Here is a 21522-nt window from a genome sequence, read left to right on the forward strand (position 1 = left end):
TATTGTCAAGGTAAAAATCTAAAATCCAGTGCCATTAAATCCAATTGAAGATTGGTCTGTCTGAAGATGAGGTGGTGCTATAAAAATGTCCTGCAATCATAAGAACAATTAAATAAATAAAAGAACAGGCTGAGTAATGCTGACCCACTATGTCAGCCATTAAAATGTCAGTTAATGTAATTTTATTGTTTCATGCTTACCTGTTTAATCTGAGGGCAAATCAGGCCTGTGTTGACTCACATGCGTATGATTTCCTGACAGTTGGAAGGCCCTGGATTCTCTCTTTATGTTTGCACTGGTGTCCTCCATGTTATATTCTCTCTCAGGAAAGACAAGTGAAAGTATGTAAGGACCAATATCACCAAAATTGGCATATGAACAGAATTTTCTAAAGTTTTTTTTACTTCCACATATACTACAAACATTCCTATTTCATATGTTTTATGCATTCATAACTGTTAGGAAATATTTAATAAGAGTTGAAAGGATATTAGCAGCAACAGGCAGATAGAGGATGTCTGTCTCAGTATAGATGATTATATCCTGTGAGATGTAACTCTTTGGCTCTACTTGTTCCTGGGCTGTACGCATGGCAAACAGCTGAACCTGCAGTTCTACGTGCAAACCTGCAGCCACCTAGATGGATGATATATTAATTGGTTTTGCAGCATTGTACAAAAAACATCAAATATTTTAGCAACTTAGAGGACATTCCTTTATAATATGAATTCAACATTTGTCCTGGAAAAGTCAATTTCAGTACATTAAATAACGATTAGAATTACACGTCTTAAACTTTTCATGCGCTAAGCATCCAGAAGGAAACTTACAGGCCCTGGATTGTAGATGACACGGAGGCCTGTAGCAGGAGGAGGTTGTTTTACACGGAACCTGTCAGTGAAAGAATTAAAAATAAACCACAAAGAGTTACAGGTCTAAGTTTTCCCTTTGGACTTGAGGATGACCCACAAACTGCTTCCACCGTCCCACATCCCTCTTTTTATTCTGACATGCAAAAAGACCTCAGAAGCTGCAAGGCTGCAGGTAAACTCTTAATCAACATTTGTTTTATCTGCACTTTTTCATCCATCTGTTGTCTGGTGTCATACCTGCATGTGTCAACGCCCACATTCCTCATGACCACAGTAATGGTCGAGGAGGTGCCCTCCTGCAGCACCCCGAAGTCAACACTTGACGGGAGAAGCTGGAAGCCCCTCACTATGGTGCTAGGATCAGCAAGAGAAACGGTTCGACACTTCCTCCTCACTGGTTCCTCCACTGTCAGGAACTGAAACACAAGATAACACAAAGTGATGTATACAGATGATAATGTGATGACATCCAGCATAAATGCTACCTAAAAAAATAAAAATTTCAACAACTACACTTAAATCTGATTTATTAATTCGTATAAACTTATATTTAGCAGCCACAATTTAAAAGAAATCATTTTCAGTGTTTTCAGTGGACAACTTTAGAGAGCAAATCTAGAATTTTACACCAGAAAAAAACAAAAAACAAAAAAAACAAAAACTGGAGAAAGACATAAAAGTTATATAGAATATAAAAGAAACACTGGAGACCAGTGAGGGTGTCAGGATTAGGTATAAAAGGAGAATCCACTGAAAAGGATGAGTCATGGCTCACACAACTTTGTGCTTAACTCAGAATCATAAAAAATGAGTAAATAAGCAAATAAATTTCTTTTTTCCATGTCTGCAGTGCATGTTGTTGCAAAAAAACAACAAAAAAACAAACAAAAAAAAACCTCTTGGATTAAATCTCACTGCAAAAAGACCAAGGACAAAACCCAGTTAGATCAACATGACCTTTAAGCCCTGGGGTGAGAAACTGTCATGATACAATAATCAATAATCAACAGTGTATTCTGTGGACATGTTTTAGAAGCATTTGGAAAGAAAAAAAAAGACATCAGGTTCTGTGTACTAAAAACCAGAATGATGATTCAAGCTGTTTTCAGTAAAAGATTTAAAAGCTGGCATTGATGGTGGTTTTCAAGTGTGTTTATGGGCATGGTGTGGATGACTTGAGTATGTGTGAAGGTACCACTGATGCAGAGGTGCATAACGAGATTTTACAGAGATAAATGCTATCAAGGTCACATCTACTTCTGAGAAGACAATACCAGACAATATCATTATGCCAGACTTACTGTATATCACAGACATATCACAGAATGTGTACTGAAGATGTGTAGAGCATGATGAAGAGGAGAATCTGACAACAACTAACATGGACTGCTAGGCACATAAAATCTTGTATTGAATTAAACCAGATCTGGATTTTCTGGCAAAACTGCTACAATTAGTATTGTCAGCTGTAAAATACATAAAAAATACTTAAAAGGAAGAATGATTTAGCAGAATGGTAAACATGCCATTATCTTTACTTTTTAAAGTGTTTTTCTTTTCTTTTTTTATTATTATCAGTTTTTTCTTTTATATTTTCTAAATATAATAGAGCTGGCCAGAGAAAACATTATAAGCAATGTTTTGGACTTGCGTCTAAATAAAGATTCAAACAAATTAACAAACTACAGATTTAAGTCTTTGCTGCATTTTGTAAAATGATCAACTTCTCATGTGATGTGTGTGCATGTTTACGTGTTCATTTGGTACGCTGCAGGTTTTAGAGCTGAGGATGCAGGTCGGTAGCCTGACTTTATTCTGTCTAGGCTTTCCAGTTACATCCACCTGCACTGACTTGCATTGCCTTGATGAACCCCTCAGGCTGCTTTCACCTGTGCATGAATCATACACACAAAAACATCCATTTATAGCTCTATAACAGCCAGAGTCCAGAATTCGCAGTACTTTCTTTCCTGTTGTTATCCTTAAAACTGTTCCAGCAATATTCACTGCAATTCCAGACTGATTAAACTGATCTGAGGCTCCAAACTTTCGACTAAAATAAACACAAAGGCATGAAGTAAATTCTCTTCATTATAGTGTCATTTAGTGCATAAATGGGTAAAGGATTTAATCTAAAACAATAAATAAATAAAAAAAGAAGAAGTTATGGAACAAACCAGCAGTCTGTGGTGTAGGGTTGGTGGGTCTCTTTTCAGGCACTCTGTCACTTCTATCTGCATGACTAAAGATAAAACACAACTGAAGCAGTGTGACACTGGCAAATGTCAAAGATAAATTCTGCATACTTCGCTACAATGATGTGCAGGAAAAAAAAAATCCATAACATTATTACCTTTCTGACTGAGAGGGAGTAGGGTTTAAAGGTCGTGGGGCTGCAGTGACAGACATTATATTATAATACACAACACACATTTATTCAAACTGATCATAGTTCCAATGCTATTCTAACCCAGAGGGGGTTACCACCCACAGCTGCTTTTAACCTCTGAACATCTGAATTTATTAACAATTATATAGAAAAAAAATAAATACAGCAATAAATGTGAAAAAAAAAACACAAAAATAGACTGGGATAAAATGAAATACAATTAAACATTAGATACTAACAATTCATAATAAATTACCATATTCTTGAAGGCATATATATTAAAATTGACAAATATGGTTTATTTTCATACTTGGAATATTTATGTTCGTACTATCCAATAACAGTGAGAACCTTTAGCATGTCTGTCTGTGGCGTGAAGCTGTGAAATGGATTATGTGAAGCTGTGTTCAAGCATGACCAAGTTTAAAGAACTTTACAATAGTGAAGGGATTTGAACAGTTGCTCAAATTAGATTATTATTATCCTTTTCCTTTTTATTTTTTCTATTATTTATGAGTTATTTTTGTTTGTTCGTTTTGGTGGATACATCTGTAGGTTTTTGAAAAGATCAGTTATGAGGTTCAGTAAATACGAGTGTGGATTTGATTTGTAAAAACCACAGGGTGTAAACAGGTTTACTGATTAATTATTGATAATTGAGGAAAAGGGGGACTAAGCTTGAGCTTCTTCCCTACCTGTTTTCAGTAATGATAATTTTATACTAATGTTCAAATAAATCACAGAATAAAAACAAAAAATGCAACTTACTTCTTTCTTGTGCGGCATCTTCCACAAGGGCGTCAGCACTATCTGACCTAGGGACCAGAGGCTGATCCATGGATAGACTCCCCGTGTCAGCTACATGGTGATGTAGCAGATTCTGGATAAGCAAGCAACAAGGCTTTGTCTCTTTCTGCACTGCATACATCTAAACTGGCATACTTAAAATCCTTAAAAGACATAAATGAATGAATTGTACGGTGTACTAAATCAAAACACATTATACTTGGTATAATTGAATGTTTTCCGGGTGAAAGTAAGGAGCAATGTTCTTCTTCTGCAGAGCTTCTCTGTAAGTCTTCTCCTCACTGATCTCCTGTCTAAACACATGGAATTTTAGTAATGAGAGTACTGTCAACTTTCTGTAAGTAGTAGCAGCTGTAGAATCAAAACAACCATACAGACAGTGGCACAGTTTATTGCATCTAACACATCCACAAATATATAATGCTATTGTAACTGTGACTCATAAAACATGTTTTAAGTGTTACAGTGAATCTAAGAATTAAATCCTCCTCCTTATTCAAACCAGAGTAAAACTGCCTGCATTTATTCTGTTTACCTGTGTTTTGCAAGCCTTTCAGTCCATTTCAAATCTTTTCCATTAGTATCGCTGATAAAGAGACACAAGGTTCAACAAGCATTAATAGAGTTTAAAATGTAACCCTTGTTCACTTTTAATAAGCATACACACCACTGTAATCTTTCCAAACTGCTACTGGTCTCTGTGTTGGCATCTTCTGAACCATCAGATTGCTCAACGGATGCTCTGACTCCTCGAGTGTACAGACTGCCAACATTCACTGCGGATAAAGAGAGAAATTAAATGAAGCACACATTCCCTGAAGTGTTCTGACCTCTTGACATAACAAAAACCAAAACACACAACGAAAGATTTCACTTGCAGATTTCAGTACTTCTGTCACCCTCATGCTTAAGTATAGAAACATTAGGCTACTTTCCCCCACCTGTAATCCTGGAATCAGCAGTGTGATTTGCATCATCTTCCTCTGCAAAAGACTAAAAAAAGCATAAAGTTTTTTTTTCACATTGTATATTGCAGTTGTATAAACATCTATGGGCATTTTTTAAAAGTCAGTATAGTGTGTGGAAAGATCCTAAACATATAATCTTAAAGTCTATTTGTTGTCACAGCAAAGAGGACTGCTATTTTTCCTGTTATGGATTACATTGCTGGCTTAGGTGAAGTGTGTGTGTGTGTGTTTTCACCAGGAAAAGACTGGAGAGATTCTTGGCATGGGAACACCCTTCCTCAGTTCGAGGGTCTTTCACTTTCATCTCCTCTGACTGCTGTTCTCTCGCCATCAAACTCTCTATGTATTCCTGCAGCAACATTTCAATGTTTGTCAAAATTCAGAGAACAAAAGTAGGATCTTTTTAAAAATCTTTTTTGTTTAAATAAAGATGCTGCTCCACTGTTTTAGCTAGCTTGTTCTGAAAAAATATCCAAAATGCAAAAAATTTTCTGCAAAATAATTGTTCCCAGAATTAAAGATGGGTATAAAAAAGTATCAGATCATAAACTTTTTTTAAATAAAGGTTGATTAAAGTTTTACTTTAAGTCGTGAGTCAATGATATTTTTGAGCTTTGTGGTGCATGATCGGTGCTGGTGTAATTCTCTCATCTCCAGGACTTTAGGACAGCTTCTGACAGGTTGATGCTGCACTACAGAACCACCAGACCTCTCCCTCAGAGTCAGACCAACCCCTATGTTGGTACCAAACAGAGGACCAGGGCTCTTCTTCTGGAATATAGAAAAAAAAAAGAGTGGGCTTTTGATGTTGGACTATGTGTTTACAGTATGTATGTAAGAATACCTGTACCTCCACTGTGGGGAAGTCATGCCAGCTGCGGTTTCTGAGGTTTGGAGGAGTGATGTCAGCGTTCTGTTTCCCTAGCAACCACTGGGACCACACGCTCTGGTGGCTGGGTTTTAAGATAGTAATGCCTAAATCATCTGAAACAGCCATTTAACACAGAAGAAAAACACTGATAACAGAACTATTCTTACTAAACAATCATTTCTGAAAATTCAATATGTAATGTCTTTATGGAAGTATTATGTTTATCCATGTGCACCTTGTTTGTCTGGCAGTGGTTCCATCAGCAATGCTATGGTTGGGTCAGAGTATGCTTGTTGGAGCAGCTCCTCTACAGTCTGAGAACTCAGTAACTCAGTGCCTGAACCATCCTCGTGCACCAGAAATAGCCTGGATGTGTTTTCAAAAAGTAAATAACAATGCTATCCATTCTTAGAACTTATAATAATGTACTGATTTGTTGTAGTATTGCTATTACTATGGCTTTAGTTATGTCTGGAAACCTACCTGGGACAATGTTCTTTGTGTTTTGCATGAAGCCTGAACTGTCTGTCCTTCTCCTCATCCTCCTCCAGCTCTTCCTCATCATCTTTAAGTGTGCTTGGAGCAGGACTGAATCTAAGCACAGATACCTGCCCATCATCCATCACCTGCAACACACCTTGTTATTGTTTCCAGCACAGCACATAGAACCGATCTATCGTCTTATAATCACCTGAAAATGGTTCCCATTGTCATCTGTAACATCACAGGCTACTTTGTCTGTGTGGCTCATGGTGTAAATTCCTGGCTGGTTGGTGAGGTTACAATGCTTTGGACTGGGGGTTACAAGTGGGTCAGAGGAATACACATACTTTCCATCACTTTGGATCTGAAGGAATCCTTTGCTAGATGGAAACACCTTGGACAGAAATGCAGAAAGACAAGCGAAAATGCAAGATTTTATCACTTTCAAGAATTCTTATTAACATTATTAAGTGACTGCTTTTAAGATTTAATGTGTATTTCAATGACATCTATTGACAGACAGCATAAGGGTGAATGGACTTAAATCAGACACTAAAGTCTAACAAAGAATCTCACATGGGATATTTAGTGTAGACCACACACCTCATACTTTCCTTGGTTGTTTCCAGTGATGATTGTTCCATCTGCTAAAAAGATGTGAGCTGTGTGACGCTCTGGGTACATCACCACCATGGCACAGCCCTCCTTCTCCACCAACAAGACCCGCTCTTTGGTGGACTTGCTTCCCTTTTCACTCTCACATGGACTCGTCTTCCCATTCTCAGCCACATTCTCATCAGGAAACACACTCTGCTCATCATTCTTATCCACATTACTCTGAGTGCACCCACACTGACTTGAATTGCTACAAGCACCCTCCTTATCACAAGTGTTCCCTGCACTGTTTCTGCTAATTTCATTTTCACTGTCACAACCATCTTGGATATGCACATTCTCATTTAAGCTGTCCACAGAGTGTGTGACACACATACAGCCACTTGCACACTGAGAGGTTGATTTAAGAGTGACACTTTCTGGCTTCTGCCCTGGAAAATTAACAGACAGGAATGTATGCATTAATATATAAACTTGTGTGTTGTATATAGAAGACCTATAGCTAAAAGAGCACATACTGTATATATGTGCATGTAAAGCCTTTGACTGCTTATGAATATGGAGCAGTCTGTAGGTGCAGGTCTGTTGCTTGGGAATGCTTCTAACCAAAATGCTCACTAAAGTGTGTGGGAAGTGTCTGCTGGTTACTTGTGTGAAACAGATGTGGTGTAGCAAATAGTGGCCTGTCTTGGAGAAGGCTGGTGATCCTGGTTCCATCTCTGTGTTCTACAATTTGAGATCCATCAGGGTTCTGGACAGAAACCACCAGATCCTCCCGGCTCAGCATCACCTAAAACAAGATCATGTGCCAAGTCAGCAATAAGGTGAGGTTATCACACAATTTGTTACTCATCGAGGAAATGCTAACGTTAAAATTTGTAATTTCAAAATTCCATTATTAGATGTAACTGGATTCTTGCCTGATGGGTGATGGGGTCTGTAGACTTAAATGTGAGAAGAGGGGAGGTGGGAATGTGTTTGTGTGTGGTCCCAATAGTGCAAATGCGATTTCCTGATGGACTTGTAGTCCACCAACAGCCTTTCTCAGTCCCAGCTTCTTTCGCTGAGATCACATCTGTACATTTACAAACAAAACATGTACAGACAGTTTGATTTAAGAGTCAGTGAAAGTGATACCGAACCATCCTCCAGGCCAGTGCAACATTCTGTTTATAAATAGGTTAAAGAAACACTGTTCTGTATGTAGTGGTGCTGTTGTCTTACCTTTTTTTTCATCCTTAACTTCCTGTGAGTGTTCTGCCTGAACGTCAGAGTCACAAACCCACACTGGACCAGAGTCCTTGCTGAAACTGACTGAGCCATCAGCAAACAACACCTATAATATAAACAGATTTAAGATTAGGGTTTAATTGTTTGATTTTTGCCGTACAACGAAGTGAATTGACCACATTCACAGGTGGGCATCTCTAAATATGCGTTTTCAAACAGGGCATTATAATCCATTCCCACTCTTCCATTCCTAAGTGAAAACTCGTCATCAGACCTAAATTACCAATTCTGTATGCAAACAAACACAAAGCCTATGTTCCACAGTCAGCTGTCAGCTCAGGGAAAAAGAGGACATCAGCAGGTCAACTGCTACTTCCCCACATAGCCTCCTGGTATTCCACTGGTCAATACTTTCCAACCAAAACTGTATTTTGACAAGGTTCCCAAAGATCCAGATAGGTAAAACCTTTCGCTCCCCAAAATTGTTTCTATATTATACAAAAGATTTTTATTGTATCCTTTCCAGTGAGCTGGAGGTTTAGCAATGATGTTTATCAAGTCAAATGATGGTTTATTAGCTTTTGACTGGCACCTTACATCACAGCATAGAAGCATGCCTATGGTGTCAGCAGCTGTAGCTCAGGAGGAAGAGTGGGCAGTTTTGCTTTTATTATTTGAAAATTGATGGCTTGATAACCAACTTCCCCTAGTCTACATGTCAAAGTATCCCGGGACAGAGTATTAAACCCCATATTGCCCTCCTTGTAAAGTTTGCTGAGATTAAGGCAGTAGCTAAATGTGTCCACAGGCTGCAGTAGCCGACGGTACAGCAAGAAGACTGAGTGATCAGATCTAAATCCACCCTCAATCCATACTGAGTTTTCACGTCTATACTGCTGTGTAAACGTGTCCTTGTAATCAGATCGCCAAGAATGCAGGCTAGCAGCAGGTCTGGGCTGCCCAAGTTCAAAAGCTGGAAGCAAAAAAGGACAACAGCAGTGGGAGCTTTAAAGGCAAGTCATGGACATAAGTGCTTGAAAATTTGACATGAGCCCATCTTTTCACCCATAGACTGACATCTAGATGGTAATAATCTCCCTCCTGTTTCTATAAAATGCACATCAAAAGACTCTAAAAAGGCCTAAGACAACAGCCTAGTATGCTAGACAGCCATGGATATTTCCTAGAGGTGAGTGTAGAGCTGATATTATGTGTGCCTTCATATGAATTTGCGTATACCTCTGTGGAACCATCTCTCATGTAGCGGATCACAGCTCCATGGCTGGTGATAATACGAGACAGTTCCTTAGAGAGGTAAATGTCCTGAAGATCCTGCATTTGTCCTCTACCATGCAAAGGAAAACTCTGTCTCACCAAAATACCCTTTTCCTCTGGGGATGCTCCTAGACACAAACACAGAGAATTTATTTAACTGAGAATCAAGATAGTTGTGGAACCTTCTGCAGATAAACTATATTGTAGACCATAAAAGTGCAAGATACAAGATTTAATGGGACAGTTTCTGACTTGTTTTGGTTTCCTGATGATCCAAAAAAGAAGAAGTTAACAACTGCAGCTGTCAACTGGAGTTTCACAATATCAGTTTTGTAAAACAAGTGTGCAAGAATTCTAACACCAACCTTGTATATCCTCTTGCTGGAATTGTAGGAGCAGGCCATTAGGAACAGATGCATTAAAACTTTTGAATGAACTCGATGGCTCAGCTGGCTTGTCTTCACACCCCTTAATGCACACAGCATAACATAAGTTTGCCTGCGTGTGCACATGCTGTCTTTTTTTTCTATGAATATTTAGTGCATCTATGATTGTGTGTGAGTGAAATTTGTGACTCTGGAGATCTGACCTGAATGGACTGAGCATGTGTCCTGGAGGGAACTGACTCCATGTCTATTCCTTTTGAATGAGGAACAGAGGAGACATGGATAGCTTCAGGTGTGGATATATGTGAGTTTCCCCCTTTTGCTTCCTGGGAAGTCACTAGAACATCACACAACAGAAACATAAATTATTGGTCCTTACACTGTTAAAAAAAATCTACTTTATTTACTTTGCAAGCATAATAAAGTTAAAAGAGCACTCAAAGTAAAAAGTTCATGTTACATATTAAAGATGAAAATTGTATGTGTACCTGCATTTTCTCCTGTGGGGCCAAAGAAGCTGTAAGAGAGGTGGATTTTGTTATCTAGCACTGCTGAAAAGGAGCCCTGCTTCACTGTTTTCACCTCCAAAGGCTTTGGTACTAAAGAGAAAACACACACATACAACAAGATTTTTCAGCGTTCCTCTAAGTAATTTGTTTTTTTTTTTCCAAAGACTGATCCATACCATCTTGAAATTACAGAAGCGGCTTGATACCTTTGAGCTGTCCGGCCTCTTTACCATCACAGCCTTTCTTCAGGTCACATCTTGCAGGATTAATAACAACTTGGTTGATGTGTGTGTAGAAATGATGCCCATCCTTCTTCACAGCCAGTTTCATCAGGCTGGAACCTGGAGTAAAAACATCACTAAATTTAAGGAAAATGAGGGCAAAAAAACTCAAATGCAATGCAAAGTTTCGTTCGAATCTACTTTTCTGGAGTGTTGTTTACAAAAGCTACTTACTGGATTGGTCTTTAAAAAATAAAGGACCAGAATTTGGTTGGGTGTAATTTCACTGCTTGTTAAAATGGTGTGGAGATTTAATGCATTTTGATTTTACTGCCCTAGCTTTGGCTTCCACACCTTCAACAAAGCGGACATTCTCCACAGTGATTTTTCCTCCATCTGAAGGGAAGAGGTTCTGGACACAGCCTGAGACGTGGATCAACTGTCCATCCAGGTTGTAGCCAATAAAGCCCTAAATAAACACACACGTAAACATGCACATCCTTAGAGTCCATTCTTAGAACTGACTGATGGCTACCTACAGTCACATAAAAAAGAAAGTACTCCAAACTTTCAGTTTTAAGTGTACATATCAGGATGTTTAAAACAAGATTTCTGGTCCTTTTCTCAGCTGACTGACAACCCTGAATTGGATAAGGTGGATATTGGAAAAAAAATTTTATGAATTAAAGAACTTCAAAGTGGTTCTACAAGCTCAGAAATTATGGGGCGTACTTAGTTTTACACACACTGCTTCTGCATTTTGGCTTCACCTTTTTTAACCTCATTTTAAGACCAGGTAAAAACCAGGTTGTTATGTTTTATACTAAGCCTGACAAATAAAACTTTAGAATCTTGCAATTATATGTTTAAGGTCGAGTTCCCATGTTCCACCAAAAAAAGAAGCTCAGGTCATAATCAATTTGAAGTGTTTGCTCTCACACTGAAAGGATCCTCTGTCGGCTGCAGATCTTGGTTTTCATTCGGACGTGGTCCCTCAGTCAGGGATGACTCTGGGCGAGCGATGGCTGACCTGCCTGCTGTATTTGGTCTGCTTTTCTTGTCGCCAGACAAAGCTTTACTTTTCTTAGTGTCTGTCGGCTGTGGCTCCATCTGCTGCTTGCTTTTTGTCATTTTCTCTTTCTTTGATGTTTTGGCCGTTTCCTCTTCCTTCTGCCGCTCTTGCTCTAACTTCCAGGCCTGTAACACCATGAACATAAAAACCAATTCTGACTGATGCGTTTTGAACTTTTTATCTTTCTTTTCTTTTGCAATGACGCCTTCTTATCAGTTTACATGTTTTTATTCTTAAATAAGTCCCAAGACTGCCTAACACTGCCAATGACACAGCTTAAAGAAAGAGGATAAAACTCAATAGAAAGCATTTAATTGTGTCAACTTTCCTCCTGTGTTTGTCTGCAGAGATGTGTGAGCCCAAATTTGATTTCTTAACAGTTTGTAATGTGAAATATTAAACTTTAGAGTTGTTGATGTTTGGGCTGAATTTTTAAAAATGTAAACTTCTGTGAGACCCATTAAAGAGGTGAGGCCAAATAAAGAAAATATATTGGTAAACTCCACCGTCCACACTTTTTTACTCTGAATGAATCTTAATTTGCCATGTGTGCGTGCACTGGTGAATGGTTCTGACTTTGAGGGAGTCTTTTCGAATGACTGGCTCCAGCTTGTCCTCCTCCTCTGCCAAGCACACAGCTTTTTCATCTAATCCAGAAAAAAGAAAAAAAGCATTCACACAGCGGTAAGAAAGTTGTTTTCTGGGTAGAGAAAACTACCTGAGAGATGTCAAGAGCCTTGTTACTAGTTACTCTACATTCATTTAAGCTTTACTTAGTCCTCTGCAGCAACAGATGATTTGTTATTTTGTTTATTCACTTGCTTGGGGCTAAATGATTCAGAGAATATCAAGGTCATGACCATGCTGCTGGTAAATGTAGCTAAACTAGTAGCCTAGCAGTCACACTGTTTGAGTTTTCAGTTGAAAACAATGATACAGCACCTTTTGGAGGGTCAGCAGGTCTCTGATTTCTGATTTGTATTGTGTCTCTCTTTAATTTTTCCTCTCTTGTCCAGTCTGAAATGGTATCCGCCACATGCTCCAGGTACTTTCTGTGAAAGATGGTGGGACAGTGTAGAGTTGGATAAGGCCTAATTAATACCTCTGTGTGAAATGGCTTATTTATACTTTTAATAATTTTTCAAAGGCACATTTAGGTTACTATGGTAACTCTGGCCACATCCACAGTACATTACATCTCTGGTGATACTAGTGGTAATTATCACAAAACTGAAGGCTTGTTAGTACTGATCCTGTGACAAATAAGCATTTGAAAGCAAACGTTTAGGTTCTGACCTGAACTTGACATCGGTGTGAAGTTTTACATCCCAGAGCTCTTTGGACTGGCGATCAGAACTCATGGGATTGTGGCAAAAAATGTACAAGACGTTGTTGTGACTTCCTCTAAAAGTGTCCAAGCAACGATATTCCTCTGAGGCTAACTGGAGAACCTACACATGAGGGAAACCAAAATCATGCAAGCAGTAAGTTGATCATTTGACTTCAAATTGATGAAAACATAATAAAAAAACAGTTATATAACAAATCCTTACAGCTACATTTTACTTGCTTTGACTGATATAACCATGATATGTTAAATGTGATGGCCATGGCAATTTTTGGACATTTTGGATATTAACAACTTCAACAAGACAACTAAAGTGGAAAATTTAAGTCACCTGTGGGAAGACCCCAGCATCATGATGTTCAGTATAATGAAACTCAAACAGAGACCTCAGTCTACTGCTCTGCATTTCAGACAAATCCAGCTGGCTACAGACTTTCCCACTGAGATGCTACAGACAAAAACATGTAACAGTATTGGTAAGTAAAGCAAAGTCAATTTTAGTTGCTGTATTTTATTAGGTCTTTTTATTTTTTTAATAAAAAGTAAATAATACCTGTACATTACCAGGGTCTTCAGTAAAAGATGTTGGACCTGTAGTTGACATAAATGAAAAGATATCCCCGTGAAGCTGGGTAGTTTCATACATATATATTCAATATACGTCACAGAAATACAGTTTCTTTAGTCAGCCAGTGTCATTGCATCTCAGTAAAGTAGTCACAGACCCTTAATCTGCAGATTATGTAGCTGCTGTTTAGCGTAGCATAAAGGATTGTCCCAGGGGATAACTGTTGTCTTCTGCTGTGCAGACTCCAGTGTTGCCAGAGGGTTGCCAGCATCCAGTAACACACCTTGCTGATCCAACGTGGTCAGGGTCATAGACTCAAATACACTCTGATGAAACAGCCGCTGCACGTCGGGCCATGACAGAGTATCTGTGGTATGTTATGACATTATAACCTCAAATGAAGACCCATCAATGAATTAGAATTCCAAAGAAGTCAATATTTTAGTGTAGGTCAATGTTTAGATTGACACTGTTGACCATTTTGCTGAAAGGTGAAAAAGAGCTTCGGTGTAAATGTTAATACTGAGCTTAGGTGAGTTTCTGACCGTCTGTGCAGAAATGTTGCAGCTGCTGTTTGACTGACATCCAGCAAGAGGCGCTGTTCCTCTGCTTGGCTACCGACTGAATCAGCTCCCAGACTGGAGACAGCCTCATCATGGACAGCTCCACCTCTGCTGGATTGAAACCATGAGCCACCTACAAGGGTCATGTGTAGGCACATAAATACACTGTACATACAGCTAAACTATAAATTAAATCCCCTTTCCTCTCATTTGTTACTCAAAATCCACATTAAATAATAAATAAATAGAACTCACAGTGATGTCCCTTAAGCGTAGTGTCCGTTCATCATGGTGCCTGATAACCAGAGGTTTCTCAGACTTCTTCTGAGTTTCTACAGCACCAAACTTCTCCATCAACCTCTAAAATAGAAGACAAACGAGCAAAACCAAAAAGAGATTGATTAATTTTATACTATGCATAGTTACAGAATGCTTAGAGAAAACCCTGAAAAGATTAACAATCCCCATTAATTCATACATGGACTTAAAAGATCATAGATCTAAATTAAATTGTGAATCATGTAGTTAAGAAGTGGACAGAAAAATATACACTGTGATTAGTTACCATGAAGTTATAATTATAGTTCAACCTAGCTATTTAACTACACATGTTATAGTTCTTGTACATGACACAGAGGAGAGCTGAATTATTGACTGAACTGTGTCCAAACCTGCTCTAATGTGTGATGATGTCCCTCCTTTCAGCTTCTTAGTGATCCGACAGCTTAACACTTCTGCACATTTTGTACAAGATATACACTTATTTTACCCCTTGTGGTTTTTATGACGTTACTAGCGTCTACTTCTGTTAATTTTACATGTATTTTTAAAGTCAGATTTTTGTCTGAATAGCACTGTTTTTCTATCAACTGTGTTGCATTTGTATAGATTGTTAAGCAGACTCTTTTAGGCAGACAGTTGATTTACCAACATCTACAAAAATTAATTAAACTGACGGCCCACAGAGTATATATCTGCACTATATCCATCCCAAGCTTTGTACTACAGTAGCGTATGTATATTAGCGGCTTCATTGTAGCACCATCTTGTGGAAAAACAGTGGTAACCATGTTTGATATGGCTACTCTCTAGTTTTAGTGTGTACATGTGATCTTTTCTCACATGAAGAATGTATTTTAAAAAATATAAAACAAAAACAAATCAAGGGTGCAAATATAATGTACATTTATCAGGCACTTTTCCACTGAAATAAAAACGCTGAGAACAGCATTAATGACTCATGATTAAACATCTTGTTCATTATAAAAGGAAAATATGTTTAAACTGTATAAGTCGAACATGGTTTAAAAATTAAAAACTTGAGTTTTTATTTTCATTCAAGAATGTTTATAGTCCCTTCACATTCACACATATGTGCAAAAAGACAAGCAGCTCCTTCTCACATGTAGTTTACTCAAGGAAGTGATTTGTCCTCCCCCACAAACGTAACATCTACACCAATCCTACTCCGTTTACGGCGCTGTGGCAGGCCTATTATCATGACAAATAGCTGAATAGCTGGCGGTGATTGGCTGTTCTGCTCTGTGGGGCTGCAGCCTGTCCTGCCCACTGAAACACGAGCCCCTGTACTATTCTGGGAAAAAGAAAAGAGATGTACTGCATTGGCCGGGAATCGAACCCGGGCCTCCCGCGTGGCAGGCGAGAATTCTACCACTGAACCACCAATGCTTGACATGTAGTACCCTGTCTCCCCCTCTCTTTTTGATTTGTGTACTACACCACATGTGATGATTTGTATGTATGTGGATTTATGTTCCCACATTACCCTTTTGTCTTCTTCCGTCTCTACGGTGGATAAGAGGTTGTTTAACATGCAGCTTCTCTCTTCTACTGTATCTGGCAGAAAGCTCTGAAGCATGTAGCTGAGCAGCTGCTGGTCTAACCAGGGACCCTTGACAGCTTTGTGCTCATCGGCTGTGTGCGACAGGGTGGGAAAAGAATCCTCTGTGGACATCACCACCTGGGCACAGAACAGAAAGAACCCACCAAAATGACGCAGACTGCACAACCTCTAATGAGTCCTTTAATTTCTACTTTTTGTCTGACCACAAGAAAATTACTGTATTTTAGTGTGCATCACAAAATGCTGATGTAATATGTAGTAAAGGACACATTTATGATTTTCACACATACCTGCTCCAGTACACAGTGCAATATCACGGGCACAGAGCAGGCTTCGGGGGGAACCAGGTCCAGTAGATTGCTGTAGTAACGCATATCCGTCTTTACAGAGAAAGGAGGCGGCATGGTCTCTGTCCACACAGAAGAGAGGACAGAAAAGAAGAAAAAACTCAGATGTTGGGGTGTCTTCCTATAAGTGGACAGTTAAAAAAAAAGAGTAGGTAAACTGAACCTTTGTCTGCTTGGCCTTGTGCTGGGACTGACGTTTTCTTGGAGCATTGAGTCTGAGGGAGAACAGCTGTAGATGGCACCACCTTAGACAAGAAACACTTAAGGTAAAACTTTAATAAACTGAAATTCTACAATTAGTACCAAGAATCTTAATCATTCTTCACAGGGCAGCTTCCTTTTGTAGACTTTACTACGTCATAGGTTAGCTCATAACATTTGATGCTATATGAAAACAAATGCAACCAACAGTAATTTCATGTCATGTAGAAGCTGATCCTTCTCCAGTAGGCCTGCCATCTTCAGTTATTGACAATGGGAGTCAGAGGATGGCTTGAAATCACCCTCTGCTGTAATAGCATCTTTATGCCTACACCTTATTTGCTTAGACATAATTTTAGCATTTGGACAAAATCAGACATTCTATAGAAAACATATAAATCTTGCTTTTTTTCTTCTACATAAGAAATAAGTAGCTGACTTGGTTATGTGACAACATAGGTCAAAATAAAAACAAACAAAAAAAGGTTTTCATTAAGGCTCTAATTTACTGTTTTATCTATGCATGTGTACCTCTGCAGACTGTGAACCCAGCTCAACAACAGTGAGCACATTGATGAGCTTGATACTGTCACGGTAGTGCTGATGCTGCCTGCGCCACTCCAGAGAGTCATAGATGAGACTGGCCACACCATCAAAGATATGGCTTCCCAACTCCATCTGGACTCACAGTAAACCCATACACAGACAAGGATGTCAGAAAATCAGGTTACTGACTATGCAAAACTGACAACAAAACCTAATGAGCAGAGATTTAACTTGTCAACCAGAAGAGGAAAACATATCTCTGAAACAGAGGCCCTACTCACCACAGCCTCAGGGTCCTGAGGATGAGTACGAGAGATATCCGGAACAATGTAGCTGAGCTGAACAATATCATGAAGCTTGGAGTCTGGTGGCCCACTCTCTAAAACTTGTCTCAGACCTGACCAAAATAAATCCAGTCTTCTGGCTTGCACATCCACCTCTAAACCCCAGAGAAAAGTTTAGACAACATATATATACGTACATACAACATACGTAAATGCATATTTATATTAAGCACAGAAGACTCTTAACCCGCATCCAGAACTGGAGAAACTGTCGAACTCTGCTCATTGGCCTCACAGCTGGGCTGTTCCTGCTGCTCCCTAAAGGTATGGGTGTGTTCTGAGCACAGTCTGATGGTGTTTGCTACATGTACACTAATGGCATCTAAGAAGGCAATCAGGTTTGGTTGGTAGAAGCCCACCAAGAGAACGTAGTGCTGAGGACCACATTCTGGTTCATCATCTGATGAGACAAACAAGGACAAATACATTTTAATCCGTTTGTGTATGTCCAAACTTTTCTCTCCTTTCTAAACATACACACAACCTTCTGTACAAGCACTGCAGAGTGTTGTGTTTCAAACAAGAAATGCACAAGCTTTTTAGATTTAATTCAAACAGATATCAACTACTGTAGTGGTACAATCCAGCCACACTAGACTATTCAAGCAAAAATCTACTTTAATTACCATTTATTAATGCTTTTATATACAAAAGCGCAGTTGCTTTTACCTATGAATGTGGGAGGATCAATATCATCCCTTCGTTTGAGTTTGGTTTTCTTCTCCGTGGAAGGTACCGGAGCTGAAGGACCCTTTCCCTTTTTGTCAGAGATTTTAGCCTCACCTTTATCCTTCCTGTCAGAGGAAGGGGCGATCTTTTCTTTTTCAGTCTTAAGATAAAGTTAACAGAAATTAATTAAAAAAAATACTTTTGAGGAACTTCCAAACTATAAAAATAATTAATAAGCCAAATGATTTCCATAAAAAGCCACTGACCTGCTCCAGTTCCCTCCTGCGCTGATCTTTGGCTTTGATCTGCAGCAGCTGGAACTTCAGTATTTTTGCCAGCAGGTCACAGGGAATCTCCTTTCCTGCATCCAGCAGCACCTTAGCTGGTTCTGTAACCTACAGAGGACACAACAAAACATGTGAAGACATTTTGTTTTAGAAGACACTGAAACAGTGACACAACTTATAAAATATAATTCCTTACTAAAGTTTATCATTTTATTATAAAACATTCCTACCTCATAAAACATGGGTGCATCGTCGGGTTTTTTTGTTTTGGGATTTCCTAGCTCATGGATCTGTAAAGACATTTTTTGTTTGACAAAAGATGTATGAAACATGTATGAAACAATCGGGACAAATTTGATAACATATATATATATATTTTTATGAGCAACTGCATGGCTTACAGCCAGTTGTGTCATTTTTAATTTGTACTGTGAAAAGCTATAAAAGACACAAATACTATCAAACTATTTAAGACAATCAGATGAACATATAGCTATAAACATTAGGTTATTTTGTTTTGATTGATTACACAAAAAAGCACCTAGTTTATCAGCGTCAATTTAAAAAAATGATTAAAAACTGATTATTTCATACGTAACAGCTATACTGATAAAATTGGTTAGTGTGCTAACAACGTGACGACACTGCAGAGTTTAAATTTATTTTAAAGTTTGTTTAGAAGTCAGGAGGTAAGAAAAAAGGACACCTTTTCAATGGTGTTGTCCCAGGTTATCAAGGTGAAACGTTTGCGTTGTGGTTTCTGGACAGCCAAAGACAGAGCCTGGATGACCTCTTCTTCCTCTCGACTTCCTCCAGCCACCAACGACACACAAACCCGCCATGAGTCCTGTGAAGATGACACCACGATACAGGCAAAACATATCCATTATACACACATTTCCATAGCGGTTCATTAATATCTGCTTTACAGCTCATTAAATGAAAGCTTCTGGGACATATATCATTTTAATTTAATCGTACGAAATTAAGTTGAAATTTACAAGACCTGTTAAATAGAGGCCGACTGATATGGACTTTTGGAGGCCTAGGCCAATTCCGATATTTAGCAAAAGAAATAAATTCTGATAACCAATTAATTGGCCGATTAACTTTTAAAAATTTATTACAAAAGTTATTATAAAATAACTTTTATTTTATGTGTTTTAAATTTGCATTGTTAATTTTTCTTTCTATGGAGCATACATTAATATAGCTACCAGTTCCACTGGTACCAGTACTGATGAATTTATCTTTAGATTTAGGCCATAGGTGTATCCTATATGCAATATAATGAGTGAAGTTAGATTCCCTTTAATGTTAAATGTTAAATAACGTTTTCTTTACTGTGAAGTCATGATTCATATGAAACAAACTAAAACTCAGATGTCAAAATGTGTTGACAGAGTTGATTTTCAAACAAATCCTACTCCATGCTTATGGGCCATATGCTACTTCACATCATATATATATATATATATATATGTTGAGTGATTGTTCTGTAGGCCCAACTATTTTGTACACTTACTTACTGGCTTTTAAGCTGCTAGCTAACGCTGTGCTAGCCTAGGTTAGCATATAACCACCTGCGACGTTATTGCTAAGAGCTAGGTTAGCATAACTTTAACAATGCAACGTAAATGAAAAGCATGACCGACAAAACACAGCACGGGTCACTATAATGACACATGGAAAACAGAGTTAAGCTGAAACTGGAGACATGTTGAGTCATTCTTAATTTCACAACGTCTTTATACCTGTCGTTAAGCTCCGTTTTGTCCACCGCTGTAGTGCTGCCTGGCTATAGCTACTGCCTGGCAGCGGTGAGAACTGAGGATTGAATTGAGACAGAGCTCCATCTAGTGGACAAATGAGCAACATCATCCTGCACGACTCCGACTGTTTTATGAGAAATTAATAATATATCGACGTTTAATAATAATATAATCGAAAGGGCTCCACTGTTAAATTAGTTTACAAAGGCGTCAAAGTCAAACGTTTGTGGTTTTATACTATGTAATTTCAACAAGATAGATTTCACTACGATTTCCGGTATAGTTAAACTTCAAAAGTTATATAAAAGTATATGGAACAATATGACTGTTTAAGATATTTAAGTACCAAGTAGCTTAGTTAAGAGTATGCCTAAGCATATGTGACATAAAATGCTCTCAACTGGCGCGCACACACCTGTAGGAAACATGGAACAAATTTACTGTTTAGGGTATTTAATTACCAAGTAGTTTAGTTACCAGTACGCCTAACAACGTGTGAAAAAATATGCTCTCAACTGAGGAAAAACAAACAAAATAATAATTAATAAATAAGAGGCAAAAAGGCCCAATGACACGACAAACCTCCTCAAATTGTGCTCTGACGAGGCCAGCTTCCCAGTTCTTGTTTACAGGTTGTGCTGGGGCATTGTTTGAGTTTATACCTGACCCCTTTTTACGTGGTGGCATATCCGCTTAGCAGTGATGACAGCAAATATAGAAATGATAATACAACACCAAGTGCAATTTACGTTAGAAGCTGTATGTTGTCACCAACAACGTTTGTGTTACCAGGTAACAGCCTATTTTCCAGTGGGATGCTGCTGTCTTTCATTTTGTCCACTAGATGTCAGTAACACACATGGGAGTCACAAACCTCCCAAGATCGAAATCAACTTGAACTCCAGATAACCACTTCAAAATTTGAGTTAATGCATTGCAGCACGCAGAGTGACCATTTTAAATTAATTAATCACCCCTTGCATATAATACTTATCCAAAGCCTACAATTTGTACACAGGTACAAATAAAAATCTGACTGTGTTATTTATAAGCAGAAATTCAGTTCAGTTCAATCACTGAATGTTTCACATCAGCCACAAAGTTGTGTCCAATGTCATGACTCATATACGGTTTGATTTCAGTACCAAAACCAAACACCCAGGGCATAATAAGGATGCAAATATAATACATCTGTTCATTTTGAAACCACTGTTCAAGCTGATGTGGCAAATAACAAGAGACTAGCTAATTATAGCACCAAAAATAACACGAGCCTGAAATTGTCCCTCTATATTTCATATTAATGTGAAATAGA

General features: G+C 38.4%; 1 protein-coding gene and 1 non-coding gene across 4 annotated transcripts; both read right to left on the minus strand.

Annotated features, from left to right (window-relative positions):
- On the minus strand, nt 1-21016 carry spag17 (sperm associated antigen 17). Of its 3 annotated transcripts, none has more exons than XM_041986721.1 (49): nt 20790-21013; nt 19142-19282; nt 18666-18725; nt 18415-18543; nt 18149-18308; nt 17667-17879; nt 17417-17574; nt 17121-17267; nt 16552-16633; nt 16332-16450; nt 15964-16158; nt 14433-14537; nt 14160-14310; nt 13772-13981; nt 13600-13637; nt 13378-13494; nt 12995-13149; nt 12641-12750; nt 12275-12345; nt 11566-11823; nt 10981-11095; nt 10612-10746; nt 10385-10495; nt 10100-10233; nt 9876-9978; nt 9475-9638; nt 8230-8341; nt 7926-8080; nt 7654-7795; nt 6994-7436; nt 6599-6784; nt 6391-6533; nt 6143-6273; nt 5887-6020; nt 5619-5807; nt 5272-5385; nt 5010-5061; nt 4736-4844; nt 4604-4654; nt 4268-4361; nt 4030-4141; nt 3226-3265; nt 3050-3114; nt 2625-2761; nt 1110-1288; nt 831-891; nt 492-636; nt 201-335; nt 1-90 (listed from the first exon to the last, which is right to left on the minus strand). In XM_041986721.1, the coding sequence occupies exons 1-48, from the start codon at nt 20892-20894 to the stop codon at nt 205-207; spliced, it is 6411 nt and encodes a 2136-aa protein (XP_041842655.1). In that variant the 5' UTR covers nt 20895-21013; the 3' UTR covers nt 1-90; nt 201-204. The 3 variants fall into 3 exon arrangements, 2 of the variants coding, with proteins under 2 accessions (XP_041842655.1, XP_041842654.1); XM_041986720.1 differs by having other exon boundaries at nt 7624-7795; XR_006010582.1 differs by lacking the exons at nt 1-90; nt 201-335; nt 492-636; nt 2625-2761 and having other exon boundaries at nt 7624-7795; nt 20790-21016.
- trnag-gcc lies at nt 15796-15866 on the minus strand. Its single transcript has one exon. It is a non-coding gene; the product is annotated as a tRNA-Gly (tRNA).
- Nucleotides 21017-21522: the final 506 nt, after the last annotated feature.

Source organism: Melanotaenia boesemani, chromosome 5 (genome assembly GCF_017639745.1).
Source record: "Melanotaenia boesemani isolate fMelBoe1 chromosome 5, fMelBoe1.pri, whole genome shotgun sequence".
Classification (NCBI taxonomy): Eukaryota; Metazoa; Chordata; class Actinopteri; order Atheriniformes; family Melanotaeniidae; genus Melanotaenia; species Melanotaenia boesemani.